The following is an 18,096-nucleotide window of genomic DNA, read 5'->3' as shown; positions in this document are numbered from 1 at the left end:
TTGGTATATAGTAGGCGCTCAGCAGATTTCTGTTGATTGAAAGGTTGATTGAAAGGTTGACTGAATAGGATAGCATGGGTTCTGTAACTAGAAAAATCTGGGACCCTCACAGGATTTCCAGATGAAAAAGTTTTTTTGCCTGCCTCATAAAATCTGGTGGTTCTCTAGGACAGCTCCCTTCAAATGGTGATGCAGGTTTTCCCATCTTACAGCTGTGCTGTTTTCACACAGGACCTCCATATTCACTGTGAGAGGAGAAGAGAGAAGGCATAGAGGTCTCACATCCCTCTCATGTGCCGTCCCCTGCGTGTCATATGTAGCGTCCCATTGGCTGTAACCAGTCACATGGTTCTGGTCTGCCTGCAAGGGAGGCTGGGAAATGTAGTCTTGTCTAGACTCACAAGAAAAGGAAATGGGACTTGCGGCAACACATTGCTTGTCTCTACCTCACTGATTATCTTGGGTGGTTTGCTGAAGAGGTAAATAACTTTGGGACATAGTCTGCCTACTTAATTAGCAGAGATTAGAATCAGAAGTTAATAAAGGCGCGTGAGGTGGGCTGAGAGGTGACCCTGGTGGGATGTGTTCTCCTTTTGTACAGTCATACTTGTTCTGAAAGGGTTCACTCGGGCAGGGGAAACAAACACAGGACAGAGAAATTAAGCTCCAGTGGGCATGTACAAGGAAACTAGAAGAGGAGGTCACGTCTGCAGCGGTCAGAGGAGGAGGCCCAAGTAAAGCACCTGAAAGGTCTGGAGAAGATGGTGCTTCTTGTTCTTACCTTCAGCTAAAGGGGCGCCTGGTTTCGCTCAGGCGCTAATACCCCAGTCACGATGCCCTCGGCCATGAGGAACCGATGATTCTACTCAAAACCTCTTACATAAGGAAAAGTAGCTCCGTATAATAAGTTCCACGTTAAAGAATTGAGGGAGGTGGTTAATTCTACAGCCAGTGGTGATCCAGAGTCAGCTATGTCTTTGCTGTGTCTTTGTCTTCAGACTGACTCTTCTTGCGGTTGAGGATGCTTGTAGAAAGTTCCCAGACAGACGGGAGTGGGAGGAGAGGTTCAAGAGGGAGGAAACATACATATACCTATGACTGATTCATGTTGATAAATGGCAGAAACCAACCCAGTATTGTAAAGCAGTTATCCTCCATTTAAAAATAATTTTTAAAAAAAGCTCCCAGACTCCAAACAGCCATAGGAGAGGAAGGAGGGTGTGTCTTGCTTAAGTCATATATTCACATAGCTGAGCTGTTTTAAAAGCACTTAACAATGTTCAGTGAAAAGCCTCCCTTCCTCTGTGTCCCACCCGCAACATAAATATCAGCATTAATAATCTTTGGTCTATCTTTCCAGGGTTCTCTTAAGTATATGCCAACCGATAAGAATATATTTTCTTATTTCCCCCCATCTTTTACACAAATGGTCATATACTACACAAATTATCCTACAATGTTCTTTTATCATCTGAATATACTGGAGATCTTCCCAAACCAACACGAAGTCTTATCATTGATTTTTGTAGCATTATAATATTTCATTGTATGTGCTGCCATAATTTATTGAATTAGTCTCTTATTAATATGTGTGTTGTTTCCACTCTATTACATTGTGTACATATGTATGTACTTAATACCTGTACTTTTTTTTTCTGTTACATAAATGCAATGGTAAATATCCTTATACATAAAGGGTTTCATAGTGTGAAAGTCTTAATCTCTAGTTAAGTTCTTAGAAGGTCAAAGGGTATTTACATTTATAATTTTTATATGTCTTGGAGCTTTTTTTTTTACAGACTTCATTTTTAAAAATTATATTTATTTTTGGCTGTGCTGGGTCTTCATTACTGTGAGGGCTTTTACTAGTTGCAGCGAGTGGGGGCTACTGTCTAGTTGCAGTGTGGACTTCTTACAGTGGTTTCTCCTGGTGCAGACCATGGGCTCAATAGTTGTGGTGCACAGGTCTAGTTGCCCTGTAGCATGTGAGATCTTCCCAGACCAAGGATTGAACCTGTGTCCTCTGCTTTGGCAGGTGGATTCTTAACCACTGGAGTACCAGGGAAGTCCTAATGTGGAACTTGCGAAGTAGGATGTTTCAATAGCGCTCTTTTGTCTCAAACTTGACAGCATAGCCCTTTGAGATTTTTCAGGTAGGTGTGTACTTGTAAGACTGATTATCACTTAAAGACATCTCTGTAGTTGCTTAGTCCAATTATTTTTTTTTCTCTGTGGGTTAGGAAAGGAAAACCCCTGTTAGCCAAACAGATAATCCTTCATTACCATTAGCATTGATTTGGATGGTTGATCAAGGGAGTCAACCCAGAGGCCTTGAGAGCTAAGTAAATCTTAAGACGTTGCAGCCCCATGTTGCTCAAGTCAGTGAAGGTGCCCAGTTACTACCGTGTGGGTATGGTACAGTGTAGTCTGTCCATGAGCTGGCAGCAGCAACCTGGTAGTTCCTCTCCTAAGAAAGTGTTGAAAGCCAGACAGCAAAGAAATACCAAGTGAAAACAAATTCAAAATGCTATTTATAAATAGTATTTTAGGTTAAAACAGGCTAGAGAGGAGTAAGTGAATTGAAAGAAGTATGAAATCTCTACACTCAAAACATTATTTAGAGAAATGAAGGAAAACCATATTCAACATATCGCTGACTTTCCCTTTTTCTGTTCCTAAACGTACTTTCAAGACTGCGCTGTATTATAAAGCAAGGAGCTGCTTATAACACATGGTAATCATTGGATTGCTTTTCATTTTGTAGTTGAACTTCAATTGCTCACCAGCAGATGGCGCTCAGCCACCAGCTATTTGACAGAGCAGCTAATTCCTCTTACACTTAGAATTCTTAGGTTTTGTGTGTTATCCCTTCCTGTTGTCCTCCTGCTTTTCAGGTACCATGACATTCACACTTAAGGCAAAAGAATTGTTCCCTTTGGTTTCATTTGCTTGATTTTAGATTGCCTGGACGACTCAAGAATTTCTCATTTCAAATTGAGAAATGAAGCCAAAATGATTTCTGATGGCCTTTCGACCCTCCATTTGTGTTCTTCTATAAACTGTTTATTGCTCAGTTGTGTCCAACCCTTTGTGACTCCATGAACTGTAGCCCACCAGGCTCCTCTGTCCCTGGAATTCTCCAGGCAAGAATGCTGGAGCGGGTTGCCATTCCCTTCTCCAGGGAATCTTCGCGACCCAGGGATGGAACTTGCATCTCCTGCATTGCAGGTGGATTTTTTTTTACTGTCTGAGCCACCAAGTTAGCCAACTGTTTTATTAAACTTTAAATATAATAAAGTTTCCTATTGGTACACTTGGCCAAGAGTGAATAGGGGAAAACTGAGAGTGGTTTAAAATTAGCAAATTGTTTGATTGCAGTAGATCTTTAGGTTCTGCAGTGAGACTTTCCTTGGATGATGTGTAAGCGATTTTTTTCTTGTTTGAGTTCTTATTGTTCTGAACTAATACTAATTAGTTTAAACTAATTGAATAAAGATTATTCAATTTAACCAGAAAGAAAAATGAGTATTTACTTTTCAGAAGTCAGTGTTACGCATTTCTTCTCCCTGGAATGCCAGCTCTCTGAGGTCAGGTTTCTTTTGTTCTTGGCCAAGCCCCTGGATTGATGCTGGTCTCAGTATTTGTGTGTGGGAGGAATGGATGGATGGATGAATAGGTAGATGATACAGAAAGAACTAGACAGAGTACCAGACCTAAAGAAGTGAGCTGTCTGGCAAATAGCGGCTACAAGTAGCTCGTGGATTTTCTTCTGATCACTTAGTATTGCAGTAACAGAGTGATATTCGATTATCTTAATCATCAGCCTGCTAGTTTGTCAACATGGGGTCTGTGTACTTGTGGTCAGCATGTAGTCCCCATCTTCCACCTGGGTGGGGCGTCTTGGTTTCTGCTGAAGAACTCATAGGTGTGTGTCAGATTGTAGTTCCATGTATCCCTTGAGGAGGAACTAGGACTCTGTTTAATTGCTGAGCTGTTGTTTAAGCTGGTGGTAAAGAATCCTCAGTGGTAAAGAATTCTTTTCCCCAGTGGTAAAGAATCCTCCAGGAAGATCCCCTGGAGAAGAAGATGGCAACCCACTGCACTATTCTTTCCTGGGAAACCCCATGGACACAGGAGCCTGGTGGGCTAAGTCAAACCCGACTTAGCGCCTAGCCAGCCACAGCAGCCATGGATCCCCAGCTCATGATTGTGACGGAACAGTTTTACTTTGGGGTTGTTGTTGGGAGTTACGTTGCAATTTGAGAAAATCCCAAAAGGAAATGAAACATATCCCCAAGTTGTGTCGATTCTCCAAGTCACCCAGTTTGGAAGTCTTGATCCTCTGTAGTCATTCTGCTCACCAGCACTTGTGGAGCTTTCCTTTGGATGACTGGGTGAATTGTCCCATCCCCGCTGTCCCATCCTGCCACTCATCCCCTTCTGCCTACATGGCGCTAGCCTACCTCCCTGACTGTGGCCCCTCCTCAGTGTAAGCCAGCCTGGATATTGCTGCCAGATTTTTGCCTCCAAAGAATTTATGCCAGAAAAACTATTTCTGATTGAAATTTGAACCTCTGTACATCTTTATATTCACAGAAAGAAACTCACTGAAAAAGCTTTGAGGAAGGAATTGCCCTTTCATACCACAGTAGCATTTTCACACCTACAGGCAAGTCTAGTTACAAAGCTCTGCAGATTCAATTCAGTTCGCTGACACCCTAGAAATACCATCTCTGGTCCTGACTGCGAACCTCTCTGTGGCCTGTGAATACTCAAACACTGTTTTTTTCCAGACAAAACAAACATTTTATGTAGTTACTTTGACATCTTTTGGAAATGCTAAGAAAAGCGGCTTCTTGGAATTCACTGCTTTTTCAGTGCTCCATTTGGTTGATAAGAACATCCTCCTTGTGAACTCTGACGAGCTTCAGCAACATGTGTCAGCAGAAAAATGCAGACCATCTGCACCTCCCCCATATTAACTTAATAAGATGCATCGTTCACTTTTGGGGAGAAAAATGAAATATTTTTACAGTGTCAGAAGGGACTATGAAACCTTTTGGTAAAATCTTTTTTAAGACATATCTAATGTATTTAGTAATGTTGCATTTATTTAACATGTTCCATTTATTAAATAAGTTCCATCTTGAAAGACTATAGAATAAAAATGATGGATTTATTTTTAAAAACATTTTAGTCCTAATCGGGGGAGCATGGTAGTTAGCATTTCCATTCCGTTTTAAAAAAATATTTACTTATTTGGCTGTGCCCACTGTTAGTTGTGTCCTGTGGGATCTAGTCCCCTGACCAGGGCTCTAACCTGGGCCTCCTGCACTGCAAGGGTGGAGTCTTAGCCCCTGGACCACCAGGGAAGTCCCAGCATTTTCTTTCTATAACTTACTTTTCAAAGGAGAAACACTCCTTCATCGTCCTTCCAAGAAGGGGTTTTAGCTGCAAGGTGTCTTAGTGACAGAATTCCCTTTCAAGTTAAAATTCCCTCCATCTGCTTGAACAGCATCTGTGTCTGCTGCTAAACTCTTGAAGTCAGGTAGCAGTTGTTTCCTTTTGCTTTCTTCTTTTTTCTTTTTATTCTCTCAAGATAAATGTTAAATACCCCTCTCTTTTTGTCTCTGTTGCTTAAAGAGCTCAGTAGGTTTCCTAGTTCTGTTTCACAAACAGATTCTGAATGCTTCTTCTCCAGCATACTCAGAGGAACTGGTCCTGGGGATAGAAACATGACTGTCATGTGGCCTCTTTCCTTCCAGAGTTCATAATTTAGGAAGGGAGACAGATGAGTAAATAACTAACTACAACCCTGCTTGATAAATGCCACGTTGGAGGTTTTGTGCGAGGTGCCACGGGAGCGCCCTGGAGTGATTGATTCAAGGGAAGAGGGGGGTGAGGATGGGAATCAGGAAAGACTAAGCAGCAGAAGTAACATTTGAGTTGAGCCTTAAGGGGCGAATAGAATTTTGCCAGATGGACAGAGGGGTGGGGGTGGGGACCCTCCAGACTCATACAAAAGCATGTGAGTGTGGAAGTTCGTGCCTTTGTCTGGAGACCTGGTGAGCAGTCCATAGGTGTGGAAGGGGGTTTTGGGAGGTGACATAGCCGATATATCACTGGGGCCATATTGTAAAGCTTAAACTTAACCTGTAGCTTCTAGAAAGCAGTGCTAGTTTTAAAATAGGCGAGCTCTTGGGACTTCCCTTGGCAGTCCAGTGGTTAAGACTGCACACTTCCAATGCAGAGGGCACTGGTTTGATCCTTGGTTGGGGAACTAAGATCCCACATGCTAAGTGGTGCAGCCAAAAATAAAAAAAATAGGAGAAATCTGTTTTAGAAATATCACTGTGACAGCAGAATGTAAGATGATTTGAATGGGGGTGACTGGGAGCAAGGGGGCCAGTCAGAGGCCATGAGCATCTTCTACGGGAGATTTGCTTTTCCGAGCTGAGGCAGCAGCAACATGGATGGACACAGGGCATGGACTTGAGGGCCACCTCCTGCAGAGGCCTTGGGAGTTGATGAAATGTGGCCAGGGGTGGGAAGAAAGGAAAATGGTCCAGGTGACTCGGGAAGGCAGCCATGCTGCTAAACAGAGAGGATGGAAGAAGAAACTGCTTATGGGGTGAAAGAAGTGGATTTGACTTTGGGTGTGTTGAATTTGGAGTGGAGTTCTCAGCTGGAGATTCCTAAAGGAAAAGCTGTAAATGCAGAGAGAGTGAGCTGGTAGGGAGATGTTGTGGGTACAGAGAAATTTGAAAGGATGAACAGTTGAGGGACCTGCTTTGCCTGGATTTTGATATGTAGTTTTTTTTTTCTTTTTTTGCTTTGAACTGTTTATGTGCCATTCCTTCCCCACTCCCAGATTCTGATTGTGCCCTGCTAGGGCAGGGCGCCCCCAAGTAAGAATCCACCACCATGATGAAGGGAATGAACCATGACTGACTGCATTTGTGTTGGTGTAGGTCCATGGTCTAAGCACTACTAGTGTCTGTCCCTACAGCCCGAAACCACAGGAACAGATAACACAGCCCAGAGAGACGATACAGCCAGAAGCTGCTGCCGCCAAGTCACTTCAGTCGTGTCCGACTCTGTGCGACCCCATAGACGGCAGCCCACCAGCCTCTCCCGTTCCTGGGGTTCTCCAGGCAAGAACAGTGGAGTGGGTTGCCATTTCCTTCTCCAATGCATGAAAGTGAAAAGTGAAAGTGAAGTCGCTCAGTCGTGTCCGACTCTTTGCGACCCCATGGACTGCAGCCCACCAGGCTCCTCCGTCCATGGAATTTTCCAGGGAAGAGTACTGGAGTGGGGTGCTATTGCCTTCTCCACAGCCAGAAGAGAAAATCTAAATAGAATCCCTGAGGCACACCACTATTTAAAGGGTAGATGGAAGAAGAGGCACCTGCAAGTTAGAGGACATGCTGCAGGAGAGAGGGGTGTGAAAGGAGCCGAGGGAGGAGGGCTTTCCTGGGTAAGGGAAGAAGGTCAGCAGTGACCAGTGGCCAGTGAGGCCTGGAGGACCAGCAAAGTGAAAACGGATGAGGCTTTGACAGCAAGGAGGTTACTGGTGAGAAGAGTCTTAGCAGAGCTCCGGAGGTGGAGTCGGATCCTGGGCTGAAGAGTGAATCCTGAGGGTCAGGAAGCAGAGCTGGTGAGCCTGGGCCATTCTTGAAGGAAGTCTGGCTGTGAACAGGAAAGAAGGCCTGAGGATTTATAGAATGAGGGACAGCCAGTGGAAAGCTGTGATCACAAGATTGTGGAAGTGTGAGCCTGGAAGACGTGGAGGCTCCCTCTGGCCGCCTACCTTGGAAGCAAGTCTGCTAGACCCAGGCCCCCCTTCCTCGGTATCTCACCCCCTCCCCACTTTCATGCTGGGCATGTAGATGGCACATATTTTCTGCTGAGAAATCATTTATTCATGTTGTTATCCTTTCCTGGGGTGTGTTTCCATGAGATCCTCATAAAACTCAACCTTACCTGTGTGGGGTCTCCTTGCCCATCATGAAACCTTCGCTGAGATGGTAGAAAGAAAGGCCTTTGGATTTGGAGTCAGAAGATGTGGGTTGGACTTTAGCTCTGTAACGAAGCATGTGACTTTGAGAAAGTGACATGATGTCTCTTTACCTTGATTTTTCTTGTCATAATACCTGCTCTGACTTATACACAGGCCTGTTCAATGATTCGGATGAGATCATGTTTGTGAAATGCCACTGAAATGGCAGCACACAGGGCCACTGTGTTAGGTTACATTTGCCTAGCTTCTCATCTTACTGATTTCATTCATTCAGTTGTGGGTTTTGCTGAATAAATTAACTCATTCAACTTTTTTTGTTTGTTTGTTTTTCTCCAGTGCCTATTCTGCCGGGCACTGAGGATATAGTGATGAATAAGACAGTCTCTACTCTTTGGAGCTTACCGTGCAGAGTGGGAGACAGGAAAATAAATGTGTAGCATACAATTGCTGGCTGTTTCAGTGCTGTAAAGAAAAACAAGGCAGGCCGAGGAGGAGGAGAGCCCAGAAGTTACAGGGAAGGGTACTGTCTTAGAGGGAGCCGTCGGGGCAGCTTCTCTGAGGACACGACATTCGAGCAGAGTAGAATGAGCCTGAGGGTGACGAGAGCCTTAGCTGGGGCGGGGGGCGGGGGAGGTAGCAGATGCAAAGGCCCTGAGGTAGGAGTGAGCTCAGTGTGTCCTAGAAACGACAAAGGAGCTAATGTCATGGGTTAAAGATGTTGCATTTTATGTGAAGGGTGATGGGAAGACACCGAGAGGCTGCGGCAGAAGAAACATGATCTACGGTGGTGGCTCTGGCAGCTGGTGGGGAGTAGATTGTGGAGGGTGGGAGCAGAAGCAGGAGGCGGGAGTGCCAGGGGCAGGAGCAGAGGAGAAGCAGGATTTTAGGTATGTTTCGAAGGATTTGCTAGTGGACTCAATGCTGTGAGGCACCAGAGAGTCAAAGTTGATTCAAGCGTTTGGGCCTGAGCTGATGGTGATTCTGTGGTCGTCTTGAACTGAAATTGGGAAGAATGGTGCAGAGGAGAATGGGCTTTGTGGAGAAGTTGTCTTTTTTTCCTCTGTTCTTTGTGGAATTTAGCTATAATGAGAAAAACTTCCATTAAAACTGAAAGGATCTTAAAGAATCTTAAAGGTCTTAAATCTTAAAAGATCTTAAAGGTCTTCGAATTCAGTGATTTCCAAAGATATAAAGACGTCTTCTGCAGGATTATGAAGAATACCTGCCTCCACCTCCAACATGAGTCTTTCCCGCTCACCTGCCAACCCCACTGCCAATGAGGGTGGCGTGCTTCTCCAGAGTGGGGCTGGAGTGGAGGCTGAAAACCACTGACCCACTTGATTTGCTTGTCTTGTGGCTGAGAAAACCAGGCTGAAGAGGTTATTGGAATTGCCCAGGGATGCAGGGCTGGCTGTTCTCTTACTTCATTTAAGAGTTCCTTCACGTGTGGTTAGTTTCTCTTTTCCATTTGATTGTAAACTCCTTAAACTCTAAGATTTAAGATTTTTCATAGACTTACTTTCTTACCCAGAATAGTACTAATAGGCATCTATCCTAAATGTTAGGTTTTAGCACCTGATAATGAAAAGAAAATCAAGTCTCCCGCCCACAGCGGCACTTGCGATTTTACCTACTCTTGTTAGTAAAGTCATATCCATCATTCGTTGAACTTCCCAACAGATTTAAGGCATCAGCAAAGTACAGACACACAAGGGGGAGGGCAAAAGGGAGGGGAAGAGGGAGAAAGTGATAGTTCAGCCTCGAAAAACTGAACCAAAAATTTGGAGTCAGCTTAGAAAGAAGGCATTAGGGACCAATTACCACTTTGGGAAACTGCATTGTAGTTTACTATTGCTTTTTTACTGAACTGTGTGAAAGTGAGATCAAACAGTTCTTCCAGCGTTTAGGACTTCTGCAGGACTGAATTTAGCCCTGGGAAGTCTTTGCTGTATGTCTGGTGGTTGATGTGTGTCTGATATTAATATTAAATTGTGCCTGTGTTGTACTTTTATTCTCCAATAGGTTTGAAAAATTTTTTTCTAGTACCTAATTTTATTTATTTGTGTTTTGCCGTGCTGGGTCATCGTTGCATCAAGAGCTTTCTCGAGTTGCAGAGAGTGGGGACTACGCTCTCATTCCAGTGTGTGAGCTTCTCAGCTGCACTGGCTTCTCTTGTGGAGCACCGGCTCCAGGGTGCTCGGGCTTCTGTAGTCGCAGCTCTAGGCTCTCTTAGAGCACAGGCTCAGTGGTTGTAGTGCCTGGGCTTAGTTGCCCCCGCAAGTCTGTGGGATCTTCCTGGATCAGGAATCAAACCTGCTTTAGCAGGCAGATTCTTGATCACTGAGCCACCAAGGAAGCCCCTCTGATAGGTATTTTAAAACTAGATTTTAACTACTGAAGGCTCTGATTCAAATTGTCTGATTTTGAGAATACTAAGACAATTTTCTTATATTTTTCCCCCCTAAGAATTTTTAAAATTATGCTCTATGTGTGGCAAGGGCTGCAAGTGGGACATTCCAGCATTAACTTTCGAGGAGTCTGCTGGCCACTCGGGTGCAGCATGCTAATTTGAAAGGAAGAGCATGGTGATAAATGCACTTCAAGTTTGCTTTATTCACCTCTGACCCACCGTCCTGGTTTTTGGCACTCGTGTTTGCAACGGTTCATACATAATATCCCAGGAGCCGTGTGGGTTACGAGAGGGAGTCAAGATTAAGACGGATAATTCAGAATTTGTGTTATAAATGCTCGGTTGTATTCATTGAATTGGTTTTGAAACCTACATGTGTTTCTCTCTGTGAGTAGCCAGATTCCCTCTAATATGGAATTCAGTGGTCATTTTTTATGCTATAAGCTGTCACGGCAACATTATATCTTCTTGAGAAATAATATTTGTGCCTTTGGTGCCACCTAGCCCGTGAGACAAACTTTGTCTCAATAGAAAGGCCACTTCCATTTGGCCTTGATTTTCTGAAATTTAAGACCCTCACTTATGATTATTGACTCAAATATATCATGGAGGATTAGTAAGAGTATTAAGTGTCGCCACAGTCTCCTTCACAAGCTGTAATTCTCCTGGGGACCAGGCTCGGGCCTTATTCATCCTCGTATCTCTTCCAGCCCTGAACACAGTTGCTGGCATAAACCAAGGATGCAATAAATTGCGGTCGAAATGAATTTTCAAAGCATGCGAGGCTGGCCCCCTCTGCCCCCGTGGGAGCGATTTGCGGCCGAGCTGGATTTTTTGAGCTATGTAACGCATTCAATCTTCTTCTTAGGTCCAGCCTGATGACTGGAGGGGCCAAGCGAGGAGCACCCAACCCTTGGCTCTTGGAGGAGCCGGAGGAGACCAGAGGCTTGGGTTTTGATGAAATCCGGCAACAGCAGCAGAAAATTATCCAAGGTACCAAATACCCCAAGGGCGTGGGCTCAGAAATCCGGTTGGGTTTTTTTTTTTTACCATAGCCTCGGATGTTCCCAATACCCATTGAAAATCGGAGGGAAAACGGTTGGTCTCAGAGAGCTCTTGGCGCTTCTGTGCCTCAGGGTGCCTGGGGATTAGACAGATGCTGTCATCCATCCAGGTAGCTGGTGGAAGTAGGGATTCTCTCCTGGGAGAGGGACAGAGTGCAGCTCGGAGTCTGGTCATCCCAAGTGACTCAAGGCATGGGCCTCTTCCTCCTCTCCGTGATTAGGGCTCATTCTCCAAAGAAAAGGCTCCATATTTTTTTTTTTTTTTTGTATATAAGTTAGTTTGGTTTTTACTTTCAAGTTCATCTTACCCAGCTGGCTTTTAAAAACCTGCTAATTTCTTCTGTTAATTTCAGAAGTAATGCATGATTGTTATACAACATTCAAACAATATAGGGATATATAAAATGAAAAGCTTTTTCTGTATCGTTCTTCCGATCTCAAACTGTAAACAGATTAACAATATATATTTCCTCAGGCTTTTTTCTGTATGTACATGCATGCATACTATATATTCAGTATAAGCACATGTATGTTTTGCATAAGTGAGATCATAATATAGATATTTCTACAGCTTTTTTTTACTTAATATGTATGATAGACATTTTTTGATGTCAGTGTTGCAGATGTTACTCCTGCTAATTCTGTTTGAAACACAGCTTTATGTAGGTCTAGCTGACATCATAAATAGCACATATATGAAGTGTATGATTCATTAAGCTTTGACGTATACATACACCTTTGAAACCATCTCTATAATCCAGATAATAAGCATAATCATTACTCCTGATAGTTTTCTTCATTTCTGTTGGTAATTCTTACTGTTGTCCTCCCCACATACCCAGATAGCTTTGTGTTGCTATAAAATCGTTTCTGTTTTCTCTAATTCTGTATAAATGGACTCATACAATATGGGCTCTTTGTGAGTTCAGGGGTGGCGTGGTCTGGCTTCTTTATCTCAGGGTAATTATCTTAAGATTCATCCACATTGTTCCATGGGTCAGTATTTTGTTCTCTAACATCACAGAGTAGTAATCCCTTGTATAAATTGACAACAGTCTGCATATACATTTACATGTTGACGTATGTTTTGCTCTGCATGTGTGGGGAAAGAGCTATATGGAAACTCTTTGTACCCTCCTCTCAATTTTGCAGTGTACTTAAAACTGCTGTAAAAAACAAAAGTCTCTTTAAAAAAAAAGTAAAACCTTTTTTATCCACAGATGGCATTGACCATTTGTATAGAAAATCCTACAGAGTCTACCCAAGTATAGAAAATCCTACCGCAAAACTATTAATTAGTGAGTTTAGCAAGGTTGCGTGATCCAAGATCAGTATACAAAAATCATTTGTATTTTTATATACTAGCCACAGCCAGGAGTAGGAAGGTATAAATGTCATTAATAAGAGACCAAAAAAACATGAACTACTTAGGGATAAATCTGGTATTGAATTTAACTCTCTGCCAGATCTGTCCATTTCTGAGAGGAGTGTAGAAGTCTCCAACTATGATAGTAGTTTCAGTCACTCAGTTGTGTCCAGCTCTTTGCGACCCCATGGACTGCAGCATGCCAGGCCTCCCTGTCTATCACCAACTCCCGGAGCTTGCTCAGACTCATGTCCATTGAGTCGGTGATTCCGTCCAGCCATCTCATCCTGTCACCCACCTCTCCTCCTGCCCTCAGTCTTTCCCAGCATCAGGGTCTTTTCCAATGAGTCAGCTCTTTGCATCAGGTGGCCAAAGTATTGGAGTTTCAGCATCAGTCCTTCCAGTGACTATTCAGAACTGATTTCCTTTAGGATTGACTGGTTTGATTTCCTTGCTGTCCACGGGTCTCTCAAGAGTCTTCTCCAACACCACAGTTCGAAAGCATCAGTTCTTCAGCACTCAGCTTTCTTTATGGCCCAACTCTCACATCCATACATGACTACTGGAAAAACCATAGCTTTGACTAGATGGACCTTTGTTGGCAAAGTGATGTCTTTGCTTTTTAATATGCTGTCTAGGTTAGTCGTAGCTTTTCTTCCAAGGAGCGAGCATCTTTTAATTTCATGGCTGCAGTCACCATCAGCAGTGATTTTGGAGCCCAAGAAAACAAAGTCTCGCTGTTTCCATTGTTTCCCCATCTATTTGTCATGAAGCGATGGGACCAGATGCCATGATCTTAGTTTTTTGAATGTTGAGTTTTCAGCCAGCTTTTTCACTGGCTTTATCTGTTTCTCCTTGCATTTTTATCGTTTTTTTTTTTTTTTTTTTTGCTTCATATAGTGTGATGCTCAGTTGTTAGGTACGTACACATTAAGGATTACTATGTTGTCTTGGAGAATTGACCCCCTTATTATATAATACCCTTTTTTACCCTTGATAACTTTACTTGCTTTGAAGTCTGCTCTGTCTGAAATTAATGTAGCAACTCTTGCTTTCTTTTGATGACTATTACTGTGGTTTATCTTTCTCCATTCATTTGCTTTTAATCCATATTTAAAGTGAGGTTTCTTTATATTCAAAGTGAGGTTCTTTGAGGCCGCATGTAGTGGAATTTTTGATCTACCCTGTCTTTGTCTTTTAATTGGTGTAGCTTTGTGTCTTTATTTCAATCTGCATGCCTTTTATTTTTCTTTCTTGCCTTATTACGCTTGCTACAACCTCCAGTACAGTGTTGGAATGATGAAAGCAGACATTCTTGCCTTGTTTCTAATCTTATGGAGGGAATAATTCGTTTGAAAGCCAGATGTGAGTTTTTCTTGGTTTGGTTACTAGATATTTCTTTCTAAAAATATTCTTGAGATTTTCTTTTTTCCCTCTCCTGGGATGCAGTTATTTGGGTCTTGCTTTGCCAGGTGGACCAGAGCAGTGTTTATTCTAGAGCATGGGTCAGCAAACCATGGCCTGAGGACCACATCTGGCCCACCACCTGGTTTTTTATGGTCTGCAAGCTAAAAATGGTTTTTCCATTTTTAAACGATTGAAAGGAGCCCCAAAAAGAGTATTTCATGACTTGTTAAAAAAGAAAAAAGACTGTGTAATACTCAAAAGTGTAGTGTTCATAAATAAAGTTTTATGAGAGCACAGCCATACTCATTCATTTATGTATTACTGACCGATGCTTTCCTATGATGAAAATAGGGTTGGGGCAGCTGCAGCAGCGATCAGACGAACCACAAAGCCCAAAATGTTTGCCGTCTGGCCCTTTGTAGAAAACGTTTGCAGACTCCAGGCCAGAGGTTATCTCTCTCACTTCTGTGCCAGAACGGTTTTGTGTACTCTCTGTGATATGCGATGACCTGTTGAGTGGGGATTAGGAGTTACGTCTTTTGATTGGTTATGTCTTATGTCCAGTTCCTGTGAACTCAGAGGGTTATTCCCTCTAAGGTTTTCAGGTGGTTCTTTCCCTGGCCTCAGTCAATTTCCTCACACATGTGTCCTGATCATCACTTGCCTGAAGTCTCAGGGTGGATCCCATGCAAATCTCCCATTTTCTCCCTGCACAACCCTCTGCTTTCTGGTACTGTGCCCTGTATACTTGAGCCACCTTGACCTGTTTTTCCTTTTTTGGATTCTCCTCAGTCTGGGAAGACTGCTGGGCGCCACCTGAGATCCACCTTCCCCACGCCATGGCCTGGGACTCTCAAGCCAGTGATCTGGAACTGAGCTCCTCTCATTTGTCTCCCAGATCTCAGGGATCACCGCCCTTCCTTTCCTGACATCTGCATCTTGAAACTGTTGTTTTGTATATTTTGCCTGTGGTTTTGTGTATTGTTTTGTTTTCTCTTTGTTTGGGGCCAGAAGTAAATCTGCTCCCTGTTAGCCCCTCTTGTCCAGAAGCAGAAGTCTATTTTGAACTCCGTTTTCACAGTGAAATTATCTAGCACATGAAGTCCTGGTCCTCCTGAATCACTTTATTTCCATGGTATTTCACCTGTTATCATGTCTGAAGCAAAGTGAAGAAGCTGAGAACAGTGCAGCCTTGCACGTAGCCCAGCTGTTCATTTGCAGTGATTTACTTTTCGGGATTCATGGTTCCTGAAAGGAATGTCTTGATAGCTAATACTCATGAAGTTTCTGGGCATTGTTTTTGTTTTTTGGTTTTTTTTTTTTTTGCCAAGAAAAGCTGTTTTCAGTCAAGAGGAGTTATCTCTGCCACTGCCAAGGTGCCTCATTCAGAAATCGCTGTGGGCTGGGTGTGAGAGGATGCTGCATGTAAGTGTGTTGAGTCTCCCACAGTGAGAGCATCCTCGCTAAGATGCCCACCCTTTGGAAGCCGGCTGGCCTTTGGGGTTCATGGGGTGGGGTTGGGGAGTGAAGGAATGGAGGAGAGGAGCACTTACTACAGGTCAGAATGTTTTTCTGCTCTTCCCTTTGTGTTTTGAAATGCTCTATCCTTCCTTGCTTTCCGAGCAAGCTGTCTTTTCAAGGATGAGCACAAAAACAGAAGTTCTCTTTACATGAAACCCTCATTACTCTTTTCTCTGCCTCAAGAACCTTGGGGATATGCGTGCTGAGATTGCCATGGCCGTGCTTCCTGGCCAGGCCTGCACTACAGAACCACGAAGGGTCATTTCTAACTTTGCCTGTGGCATCTGTTAGCCTTTCTGTACTTGCGTTGACCTTTAGAAAACACTTGGAAAATCATCCTAAAATAACAGGTTTCTGGTGGAGCTTAGACTCAAGGCAATGAATGCCTTCCTTTCCTGATCTGGAGGCTAAGCCTCCTTACTGCCAGTTAGACGGCCTCAGTTTCTATGCTTCCTGGCTATAATTTGAAGCACAAATGGGCATTTGGCAGAAGATGGGTGAGGTGATGACGGTAACTGGATCATTCCTGGTGGTCCAGAGGTTAGGACTCGGTGCTTTCACTGCCTGGATCCAAGTTCCATCCCTGGTTGGGGAACTAAGACCCCACAAGCTATGTGGCACAGCACCCCTATCCCATGCCCATCGCCCCCAAATCCCTGAAATAAAACAAGGGAAACTGCCTTTTTGGTCGGTAAAGACCTTTGTCTCTGAGTCAGGTGGTGGATGGCGGACCTGGAAGAAGGTGTATCACTTAGCCTTTCCCCAGGAGGTCTCTGTTGCTGGGGCTTTTAATTAGCTCCAACTCTTCTTACCATAGTCTACAGATGTTGTTTCTTGATTCTAGCAGAAGACTGTGGATGAGTTATGGGTTTCTGTGTTTTTAGGTCTTGTAAGTATTTCCGTTGAAATAGTGGTGGGGAAAGTGACTGGCAGGGCTGTGGTGTACCTTGGCATCATCCAAGTGGCTCATCTTTGAACCCCTGGATTCATAACATCACAGACAGCTCTCTTTCAAGATACCCTTTCTTGCAGCTGCCACCTAGACCAAGATTCCTTCCCCCAAAATCTTTAAACAAAAACATCTGTTCTTAGAACTTGCTCTAAGAGTCTTTCCAATGTAGTGATTAACTTTACCCAGCTTGACCTCATCTTCTCCTCATTCGTTTCTTACTTCCCCTTCTCCAGGGAAAGTTCCTGTATGTCAGATGTGGGAATTTCCATCGCTCCTCTCTGGGCACTGGACAACACAGCCTCAGCTACTTTTTCTGCTACCTAAACTCAGAGGGCTGGCTAGTGTTGACCAGAAGTTGCTCCATACATATATAGCAGAGACTGTCTTTATTTCTTCTATAGACCTAGAGGGCCCTCTGTGGTCATTCCTTGGTTTAAAGACATTGATCAAATACTTGATCTGTTCCACCAGTTGGGCTCAGAAGTGGGGCAAAACCATAGGAAAAGAAGACACAGCCTCAGCCCTTGGGGCTCTTGCCATGTGCTCAGTCAAGGGGCCCAAGATTGCCATTCTTAAGAATGTTCCTTGGTTTTATTTGCTCACTAAAATGTTGGTAACTTTTTGCTGTTGACAGTTTCAAACATATGAGAGAGTAGGCTAATGATTCCATCTGACCCATCAGTTGTTTCAGCAGTTATCAACTCATAGCCCGTCTTGTTTCATCTATATGTCTACCCACCTTCCCATCCCCGGGATTATTTCTTAAGCAATTCCTAGACATTATACCATTTCACTGGTGAATATTCCAGAATAGATCTCTTAAGCATGTTTGTAAAAGATTCTTGTTGTCCAGTCACTAAATCGTGTTGGACTCTTTGCAACCCCATAGACTGCAGCATGCCTGGCTTCCCTGTCCCTCACTATCTCCTGGAGTTTGCCCAAGTTCATATGCATTGAATTGGTGATGCTATCCAACCATCTCATCCTCTGTTGCCCTGTCTCCTCCTGCCCTCAATCTTTCCCAGCATCAGGGTCTTTTCCAATGAGTCAGCTGTTCACATCAGGTGGCCCATGTATTGTATCTTCAGCTTCAGCATCAGTTCTTCCAGTGAACATTCTGGGTTGATTTCCTTTAAAATTGACTAGTGTGATCTCCTTGCTGTCCAGGGGACTCTTGGGAGTCTTCTTCAGCATCACAATTTGAAAGCATCAATTCTTTGGCATGCAGCCTTCTTTATGGTCCAACTCTCACACCTGTACATAACTACTGGAAAAACCATAGCTTTGACTAGACGGATCTTTAGCAGCAAAGTGATGTCTCTCCTTTTTAATACACTGTCTAGGTTTGTCATAGCT

At 43.6% G+C, this 18,096-nt stretch overlaps 1 protein-coding gene across 4 annotated transcripts in view; it reads left to right on the top strand.

The window, feature by feature from the left end:
• STX8 (syntaxin 8) overlaps window positions 1-18,096 on the top strand; it is a 200,609-nt gene that overhangs the window by 32,881 nt on the left and 149,632 nt on the right. For all 4 annotated transcript variants that reach the window (XM_069603553.1, XM_069603551.1, XM_069603554.1 and 1 more), the window contains one exon: window positions 11,299-11,423. In XM_069603553.1, the coding sequence (XP_069459654.1) occupies window positions 11,299-11,423 (125 nt within the window). The remainder of the gene's footprint in view (window positions 1-11,298; window positions 11,424-18,096) is intronic.

The sequence above is a fragment of the Ovis canadensis genome, chromosome 11 (genome assembly GCF_042477335.2).
Source record: "Ovis canadensis isolate MfBH-ARS-UI-01 breed Bighorn chromosome 11, ARS-UI_OviCan_v2, whole genome shotgun sequence".
Lineage (NCBI taxonomy): Eukaryota > Metazoa > Chordata > Mammalia > Artiodactyla > Bovidae > Ovis > Ovis canadensis.
The sequence above is the reverse complement of the archived record's forward strand: the minus strand, read 5'-3'. Positions and strand labels throughout refer to the sequence as shown.